Source organism: Cyprinodon variegatus, unplaced genomic scaffold (genome assembly GCF_000732505.1).
Source record: "Cyprinodon variegatus isolate N-32 unplaced genomic scaffold, C_variegatus-1.0 Scaffold44, whole genome shotgun sequence".
NCBI lineage: Eukaryota > Metazoa > Chordata > Actinopteri > Cyprinodontiformes > Cyprinodontidae > Cyprinodon > Cyprinodon variegatus.
Window position 1 is genome coordinate 1,974,002 of NW_015150497.1, and position 10,168 is coordinate 1,984,169.

A 10,168-nucleotide genomic window follows, 5' to 3' on the forward strand; every position below is an offset into this window, starting at 1 on the left:
CTATATAAATACCAATGTAAACACCAGGTGCAATAACCCTGTATAATGATCCTCCTATAAAAAAAAAGCTGTCATATGTGGACACACTTGATTCTGTTAGGGGTATGCTTCAATAATTGTTCGGCTTTAAATGTCTATATGCTTTTGATTTGGTAATGAAAAAAATTTGATGAACAGTGTGATAAGACTGATGAGGAAATGCATTCACACATTTCAATGTTGCAATGTTGTATGAAGGACAGTACAGCTGGACAAGTTTAAGACAGATAGGCTAAATTTTAAATAGCAAGATAAAATATGGAGTGAGCTGATTTCTATGAACCATTAATAAAGGTTTGTGATTGGATGAAGAGTGAAGAAATACACAATGCCCAAAATATGTCTTTACATGTAGGCTACTTTGATGACATATAATCATAATTCATATGTGTCCAAGTTGTACACACGCAGCCAAGGAAGTGATTTCAACATCCGAGTTCATGATTTGGTGGTGCGACACAATACATTTGTTATGAATAGTTTGTGTAATGTTTTAGACAAAGGTCGGTGTTTTTCATGTTTTCAGAGTCCGGAAAAATCTGGCTAATCAGCGCCCCCTAGAGGCTGAGCTCGGTGAAGGCGGAATACTAAGAAGGAGGCGTGTGGCGACATTCACCCGCGGAGATTAACCCCCGTTCGTTTTGGTGGACACTATAAACAGGTATAGCTTGTGGATGCAAACTTCTATTAGGTTAGCTCGGAGGGTTTTATGTGATGTCTTTTGTGTGTCGTTGAGCTGTGCGACAGACGCCGTTCCAGTCGTTTTTGCAGAGCTAATGTAGCTCTGATGCTAACAGTGAGCAGGCCTGAGTTAGGTGCGCAGTCAGACAGGCCCGTTTCTTAATGACTAATTGAACCTTACACCACGAGAGTCCACCCCACTGCTGCTCAGAAACATGTCATGTTATCATTATGTGCAACTGAATAAACCTTAGTATTCGGGATTAGCTCTGTTAGCACGTGCCAGTTACCGTTGAGCTGTGATTAGCCATGTTAGAAAGATATCTAACACATGAACGACAGAGCTCTGCTCCGATGAGATATGAAGTGAAACTTTTTGGTTCAAATATTAGTCGTTTTATGCTTTATTAAATAATTCCAGCACGTAACCTGAGCCCACCATCCCAACAGTGAAACAAGGTGGTGGCACCATGATGCTGGTGGTATGCTGGTCTTCAGCATGGACAGGGAAGCGGGAGTTGGGCCATAGTTGTTGTCTTAAAGATCTGAGGCTGGCTTTATTATGGAGGCAACACACAGACCACATTATGGTGAACATGAAACCATTGAAGCACAGGTTAAAGTAGAAATTAGCTAAAAATTGAGTTACAGAAAAGCTAAAGTAATAGTTTGTGGACCTAAGGAGGGGAGGTTGAAAGTAATTGCAGCACTACAGATAATAAAGCAAACATCTGAATTTATGTCTATGTACTACAAGTGTATTTTGAGCCCAGTGTATCAATCAGATTTCAATATGGTGACATAAAACTTGTTTTACTCGATTAGGCCTGCAATTTGGGCTTAAGTGAGGTTAGGGTTCTTGGTTTCATGCCTGAACCTTCACAGGCACATAAAAAAGTTACAAAGCTGGCCTTTTGTCACTTGGATAATCATTCACAGGATTAATGGACAGATGTTTCAGAAGGACTCATTATTCTTTAGTAGAATTGATTGGTGCAACAGTATGTTCACAGGTCTGCCTGCTGAAGCTGACCCAGAAGGATGCTGCCTGAATCCACACTTAAACTAAGAAAGTAGAGCTCATCACCCTACTTGTAAAGTCATAGCACTGGCTCCCCTGTATCTTTAGAGAGTAAATACTTTCATTAGTCTGGAAATCCCTGAATAGCTTGGTTCCAAACTACATCACAGTCTTGTTTTTACCGTATCAGCTGTAAAAGGGAAGCTAAGTGAATAATCTGAACACAACCACTCAGATCTCTCTAGTCTTCTGGCTCAAATCTACTCTGTATAACCAGATCCATACATGGAGAATCAGCTTTTAGTTCTTATGCTCCGCTGATCTGGAATTAACTCCTACAAATCTTTAAAATACTTATAATGTTTTTAAATCAAATTATGTTTAAATTGTTCGCTGAAACATACTAGTATTGATTGTCTTCCACTTATTTGGGACCGGGGCCGCAGGGGCAGCAGTCTCAGCAGACTCCCAGACTCTCCTCTCCACAGACACCTCCTCCACCTCCAAGCCTGAGGTGATAGTCTCTCCATCATGTCCGAGGGAGGTGCCCGGAGGACATTCGATAAAGATATCCGAGCCACCCTCAGTGGACTCCTCTCCATGTGGAGGAGAAGCGGCTCTACTCTGAGCCTCTCTGTGATGACAGGCTCCTCCCCTTATATCTATGAGTGTACCCAGCCACACTGTGGAGAAAGTTCATTTCAGCCGCTTGTATCTGGGATCTCGTTCTTTCGGTCTTGATCCTGATTTTTTGACCATAAGTGAGGGAAGGAACATAGACCTACTGGTAAAGCGAGAGCTTTTTCTTTTTGCTCAGCTCTCTCTTTACCACAAATACTGGTACAGTGTCTGCCGTACCGATTCGTCTTATCAATCTCCCTCTCCATTCTCCCCTCACTTGTTAACAGCACCCCAAGATACTTTAACTCCTCCTCTAAAGGCAGGAACACTCCTCCAATCTAATGGGGACAAGCAACATTTTTCTAGTTGGTTTACTGAAATATTTACCCTTGAGTTTTAGTCCAGCTATTCTTGACTTGCCTTTATAATGCTACTACCATCTGCTTTTCTCTGTTTTCTTTTCTTCAGCTCTGTTTACATAAAGCACTTTGAATTGTCTGGCTACTGAACCATGCCTTTGCATGGTGGGGAGGAGTTTCCCTGTCCAGCAGGACAGTGACCCTGAACATACAATCAGAATAACAGCTGAACAGTTTAGTTTAAACCTCAGTGATATGTTAGTGGGACCTGGTCAAAGTCCAGTGGTAAATCCAGCTGAGATTAGTTCACTCATGTCCACCGTGGGTAGATTAACAAAGAGTAAGATGACCCAACCAGAACCCTAACTTGTTTTGTAAATTGAAAATTGTATTGTATCCAGACTATTACTGTTTTACTCCTTGTAAAAGTTAAATATCTTCTAAAAAAAACACAAACACATGGTTTCTCTGTTTTATTTTCTGAGCAGAATATACATTTACATGATATACTTTTGGAAGGTCTGTTTTTCTTCTATCTGAAATGTAGCTATGATTGTGAGCAGCAGAGCTAAGTTACTGTTATTAATTCACCTTTTCCAGTTTCCAACCAGTGTAAACTGAAGCTTTGATTGAAATTGTACCTGTTTATTGTTGTACTGCTGAAATGCTAAATGAAAATATCCTCCATGCCAGTGTCATACAGCTTAATCCGTTACTGACCCTTGTTTGGTCTCAGTCATGGGATTGAATAATTCATTCTTCAGTATTTTGTATCCCATTATGTATCCCAGTTTCTGGAGTTAAATGTATATTTACACCCTTATTGCAGTGGTCATTAGTTTATTTATTGTGGATCTGTTACCTTTTAACAGATTATTTTTAATTGTGAAAATCCAAAAAGAAGTAATGAATGAAAACACTTAACTTATGAAACAATGTTCCTCAAATACGTTTTGAAAAATAGATAAAATCCTGTTGTTTTTCCTTCTCTTATTTAGCTAAATCCTAATCTCTGCATTCAGTTTATTGATATGAATGGTCTCAATTTTAATTTGTCATTTCACATTCTGATAGAAACATGAATTAGACTTTGGGAGCAGGACTGTATGATTTTTGCAAAAAAAAAAGAAAAGAAAATCTTCTTAAACCCCAACAAACAAAAAACATTATCTAATTAAAACAAGAATATGAACAGTTTTATCAACTGATCAGAATAATTTTTTTGATTAAGAAAATAGTTTGCTGAGTTAAAATTCAGCTCTTGTTGAATATAAAGTTCAGAGTTCAGCTAACAATTCCATCTATTACACAGTTTGACTGGTACTTAAACAAATACAAATTACAGAACAGTTTTGGTTGTGATAACACCTGAGAAGGAAAACAGTTCCCTTTCTTAAAACAAAGGTATTACCAGACAATAGACAAAGCCTTTCTCTTTGGCCTCAGGGTTTTATTGTTTTGTTAGTCCTTTTCCAGAGTTCATGATTGTAGAACTTTACCACTGTATGCACTGTAAAATATTGATATCACACATTGGTCTGATAGAAGCCAAAATATTTATTTCAGAAATATATTGGCCTGCATCTCATATCTCTGGTAAACAAGCTGATAGACACTCCACTTCTGCTTAAAGTTAATGTAACACATTGGTTAATAATACATGGATCTGTTGTTTTCATACCTTCTTTTTTTAACTCATGGGCTCTGATTTAGAGTAATATCACCGTTCCTAACAGAACAGAATAAGTAATGAAAGTATGTATGGTTGCACTGATTTCATATTAGATAAATATATCAGAAATTAAAGTACTGTTTCAGGACATCAGTATGTACAAGTGCTTACAGCTAGCTTGCAGCTTGAACCAGTGCATAAGCTGCAACTCTTCCCCTTCTGTGTGGTTGCAGATCCACTTAGAGCATAAGATGAAACGATGAGTTGTACTCTTGTTAAATGCAACAAGAGCAAAAATGTTGTGTTAATTTTAGCTTTAATTGTTCAGCTCTATTTAGAGCAAGTACAAAGCCTAGATTAATGATTTGGGACACTAATACACAGGTAAATCTCTACTCATGTTACTTTTGTCTTTTCTCCTGTCCGTTTTGTTTCACTTCCCCATTGCAGCAGCCGTGCCCCGCCGCGCCCCCACCCCCAGCGGCGCCGTCATGTGGCAGGAGGCCCGCAAACACGAGCGCAAGCTCCGTGGCATGATGGTAGACTACAAGCGCCGAGGCGAGCGCCGCCGCGAGTACTACGAGAAGATAGTGAGGAATTTGGTTGTTCTGCTGATCATTGCAAACGTGATTGATTTAACAGTGCAAATGTTTTTGGGCTAGTCTAGCAATGAACAATGTTAAACAGTAAAATACAAAAAACAATCTAGGAGACAAGTTTGCACTAACCTTAAAAGTCGACACAGTCTGTATTAAAGAGGGTTTTTTCTGTTCATTCGTATTTATTAAGGCAGTTTGTTGTGTTCACCTAGCTCTCCTCTTGTTTTTATAGAAAAAAGATCCTGCCCAATTTCTACAAGTTCATGGCCGATCCTACAAGATCCACCTGGACCCAGCTGTGGCGCTCGCTGCAGAAAGTCCTGCAAACATGTAAGAGAAACTTGCACACAAATGACTGAGAAGCAGATGACTGGAATCAGATTACTTTAAGCTTGATTGGCTCTGACCACTAATTGGCTGTTTGAAAACAACAGCAATCCAATCTTTCCCCCCTCAGTGAATGTACTATACTGGAGAACTCAGACTTTATACTAATAAAAACACTCCCTTGTAAAAGTTTTTATGAGAAAAAGTGTCAGCAGCTTTTATTGTCAGGGTTTTATAAAAGGAAATCAGGTTCGGCAGAAAAGCTGTTAACAAAAAAAAACAAAACAATTTTCATCAGAGTTGGCTGCAGTTCCTTCAGTGTTAGAGAGTTAACCAGAGTTGCAATAAATACAGGAAGAGCTGAACATAACACAAAGCCTTGACCTTATTTTGAGCTTTGTACTTTTTTTTTCAATGTCCAATATTTATTAAAACATCCTAATTTACAAATGTCTGCTGCGTTTGGAATAACTACAGAGACAATAGTGTAGGTGCAGTAATAAAAAAAAAGGTGCTACTTGCTGATATGTGTTAGAAAAAGTTGAAATGATTAGCCTGTAAACTGTTTCTTTAAAATAAAAGCAGTCAAACTGAAGGTTTTCGGTGGAGGTTAAAGTCGTAGTGAAACGGCTGTTCCAACGGCTTCAGTTCGGAATTCTCCCAAGTGGTGAACAACTTTACACGAGTGAATAAAGTGAATTTGATTTGCCGTTTATCAGTTGTTGTGGCGGAAGGTTCGCAAGCACGTTTGGTCGTGGCCGGTTTCTTGGAAGCATCGTTGCTAACCAGTTAGCAACTTAGTGCGAGTAGTTTTCCAATGGGAAATTACATTGGAGTCTCCTTCGTCTCCTTTTAATGGAGCGCTCAGAGTATTAAATTAACATTTCTCTTTTCTGTTGTTCAATAAAAGTAAGTTTGAAGATCATTTGAGGTGAGGACCTTCTACTTTTAAGTGTCATTATATGGCCCATTTATCGATTTAATGTTTAATTTAAAAAAAAAAATGTTCCAAAGTTGAGAGGACTTTGGCAACCAGCCTAGCTCTGAGGGTAACGGCAGCCAGGTCTTATCCTAGCCCGTCTGCAGCAGCCCTCTTTTGGCATGAGCCGTGTGTAGGACCGCTGGATATGATGGCAATATTTTTGTTTTATTTGGCAAAGTGTTCATTTGATTTATTTTTATCTGACTGTGTTAATTATAATTCCCCCACTAAATGAAAAAGGTCAGAATTTATTATTATCTAGGGACTGTTAATAACAGGAGGTGGAAAGCAGCTCCAGACAACCGTTGAGCGTATGGTGACGTCATCAGTACGTTTCTGTTCCAATTGACCCAGATTTATGCTGCATCCTCCCCTTCTCCCCAAGTCCACAGTTTTCTGTGTTCTTCTCAAGAACATACCTGGCTAAGGTCATGAGTCCATACTTGCGGTCTTGTGAATTGAGAAACGGCCAACAATTCGCTCTCCAACTATACACCTTTAACGGTCACCACTACTCTGCGAAGATTCTTTATTCAACCGTTAAATATGTTAAATACGTTAAATATATTCACATTTAAATAAGATTTCCCTCTGACTTTAACTAGTGTCTTCTTTGTTTCTCTGGTTATTTTTGTTTGTTTTTTAAAGGATGCCGTGGCAAGGAGATGCCAGCAACATGATTGACAGATTTGATGTGAGGGCCCATCTGGACTACATCCCGACTTACACTCCCCCTCTGCTCACTACATCGTAAGTTTTTAACAAAAAAGATTTTCTCACTACATTTAATGACAAGGTCTTTTTTTTCATTATTATGATTTGATGTTAGATCATCATCTTCTGCCTTATGGCTTATTACACACACAATTTAAGCATGTATATTCTGTGAGACAAGTTGATCCACTTTATAGAATAATTAAATTATTTTATGCACCTTATTTTGATGTTTAATATTTCTTAATATAATTTAATACTACAGATGAACATCTATTAGAATTTATGTTGGTTATCTTTTAAATCTTGTGTAGAGTAATTGTTTTAGAGCTAATTTTTGTCATATATTTGAAAGCTACATCTGCTCTTGCTTTAATATATATTTTGCCTAATATCCCTTCCCAGAACCCCAGAGCATGAGATGGAGGAGAGGAAGTGCAATTATGAGCGCTATAGAGGTCTCGTACAGAATGATTTTGCCAACAGTAAGTGTTTACTTAAACTAGTTTTACAGTTGTTGTTTTACACTTATGCAGAGCTCTGTGCCTGTAGAGCTGCTTAACCAGCTCTCAGTGGGTATATTTTGAAGTTGCGATCTGTTCATGAACTCCCTGCTGTCCTGTTATAGTCTCAGAGGAGCAGTGTTTATATCAGATCTACCTGGACGAGCTCTACGGTGGCCTGGCCAAACCAAACGAGGATGAGAAAAAGAAGTATGTTTTTCTGTTATGGGTTTGAATTTTTCAGTTATGCTTTAATGTTTGTTTCCTTTTCTTTGATACATAGACTTTTATGATTTTCATCCACATGGATGGTGTCTTTTGTTCCTGCAGAATATAAGTGGTTTATAAACTCACAAGTTCTTCCTCTGATTGTGCAGACTTGCTGAGAAAAAGGTCGCCATTGGTTACACGTATGAAGACAGCACTGTGGCAGAGCCTCATTCCCAGTCGGACAAAGAAGAGGACAATTCAGAAAACAGTGAATCTGAAGAGGATGAGGGCATTCCTGACATTGGTGAGGGAGTTTTGAGGGGTATAATGAGGAAAGTTTAATATGTCTGATTTTAAATAAATGTAGTTTATCAAAGCCGCCCTCTATAGCTACAGTTGAAACTTTTTTAATCCATAGTTGATTTTATGGAGCACTGTAAGTACAAGACAGTCACCTCTACTTTCAGTAATCTTCTAATCAAATTTATAGGCCATTTTTATGACTAGTCCTTAACGTTGCACATTAACACTTTAATGTGTAGCAAGCAAAGCATTCATTACAGTTTAATATTTTTCATTTTTTTTTCAATAAAAATGATTAGATGAAGGATGTTTTTTTATTATTTCTGAGTGCGAGGAAATAAGTAGTAACATTTTTAAATGAGTAGTAAAGCAGTAAACAAATCCATTTGTCAACTTTTCGTCTATCTTGTTAACCAACTAGTTCCTTGTTGGTTAATGTCTATGTGATAGTCATTTTAAAAATCAGGTCATTGAAAATAATAGAAAATCCTGTAAATAGCTGTTTACATCTTAGTATGTACTCATTGTGTATATAAAATTTCTCTATCTCTTCCAATTCAAAAGTTTTCGTGATCAAATAATGCCATTACCACTAAATGTCTCTGGGTACTTTACTTGCTGTGGATAACAGTTTTGGGATTAGGTTTTTCTAACTTTGCCCTGGTGTGTTTTACATATGTGTAGATGTGGAGGTTGATGTTGATGAGCTGACTCCTGAACAGCTGTTGGATCTAAACAAAATGGCGACTCCATATGGAATGGCTGAAGGTGACTTTGTCAGGTAAAATGCAATATGCAAATTACATTTGTTTTCAGTAGAATATGTCTTCAACCGATTGGACAAACTTTGTTTTAGTTTGGGATTTAAAAAATAATTGACTTGCACTTAATTGTCAATTAATATCAGATTTTATTCAATCTGATTAATTGAAAAGTTCAATTTACAGGGAATTTCTTTTTGGTGTAATGTTACCACCATCCACTAGAGGCTGCTGTTTATCCTTATGTGGACCCTCACTGGTATTTACAGAAGAAATAATACCAGCAGTACTAGAGCAGCAACATGAACCAATTAAGAGTCCAGAGCAGGATTATTTACACTGTTTAATGGGGACAAGGATGCTGAATGAACTTTATGTGGTTTTGGTTATAAATATCAACACCCCATAAACTCCTTATCCCCTAAATAGTGCCCATTTAGCCATGCTGCCTGGTGAAGCTGCATAACTTCTCTATTTTGTAGCAAACTAACATGTTAAAGTGACAAATCCTGTCTTTAAATTGTAACATCTCTTTAACATTTAACATCTCTATTTTACACATTTTAGTTATTTTTTATATTAAGTAACAATGTTGGTTCCTATTTTGTTTTATAAGTATGTTTAGCTTAACAATGTGTAAAAAAAAATATTTTCTTTGGTTTATACCGTCAGTATTTAACACAGCTGGTAGAGATATGATGTTCTTCTCTTTTTAACTCAACATAATGTACTAAAAATATATTTAGTTCTTCATGTTATGGAAAGATGCTCTTAATACAGGAGAAAACTCAAGTTTATAAGGAAATTGCTGCTTATTAATAAACCATCAGTTGATTAAGATCAATCAAATTTGAAATAATTCAATAATTGATAATTTGAATCCCTAGTTTTGGCCTTTTATTTCTCTGCTACTGGAGTTTCCCTCTTCATAAATGCAGTGAATTGCTGTAAAAGTTGGATCTCTTAACCCCTTTGCTCCCAGCTTTTCATAGCTTGTGCACAAAGGTATTGCACCCGAATGCCATAGGCCTGTAAACTAATAATATAAATCCCATCTTGTGATGTATCTCAATTGAAAGCTAAGAAAGACACTAGCTAAGTTCTGTAAAACTCTTAAAATGTACACAACATGAGCTATATAACTTCAAATATATCCAAAATGACAATTTTTTAATATTCTTTATGTCTGTAGCTCTGTAGTCCTAAGCGTTGTGCAAATGGCCTTTCTTGTATGCAGGTCCATTCTGCCAATTATCCAAATTAGGACCAAAACTGGTTCCAAACTTGATTATTTGGATTTCATGAGTAATTTGACCATAAAAAAAAACACTTTTCTATATGCAGATTTACACATATTTCCATTCAAGCACTTTCTT

General features: G+C 37.3%; 1 protein-coding gene across 3 annotated transcripts in view; it reads left to right on the forward strand.

Annotated features, from left to right (window-relative positions):
• The first annotated feature begins 596 nt into the window (after positions 1 to 596).
• clasrp (CLK4-associating serine/arginine rich protein) overlaps positions 597 to 10,168 on the forward strand; it is an 18,475-nt gene continuing 8,903 nt past the window's right edge. For all 3 annotated transcript variants that reach the window (XR_001481114.1, XM_015370279.1, XM_015370280.1), the window contains exons 1-8: positions 597 to 700; positions 4,844 to 4,983; positions 5,225 to 5,322; positions 6,950 to 7,051; positions 7,421 to 7,500; positions 7,644 to 7,728; positions 7,896 to 8,032; positions 8,716 to 8,812. Coding sequence is in view for 2 of the 3 variants with exons in the window: in XM_015370279.1 (XP_015225765.1) it covers positions 4,885 to 4,983; positions 5,225 to 5,322; positions 6,950 to 7,051; positions 7,421 to 7,500; positions 7,644 to 7,728; positions 7,896 to 8,032; positions 8,716 to 8,812 (698 nt within the window). In the remaining variant the exon portion in view is untranslated. The remainder of the gene's footprint in view (positions 701 to 4,843; positions 4,984 to 5,224; positions 5,323 to 6,949; positions 7,052 to 7,420; positions 7,501 to 7,643; positions 7,729 to 7,895; positions 8,033 to 8,715; positions 8,813 to 10,168) is intronic.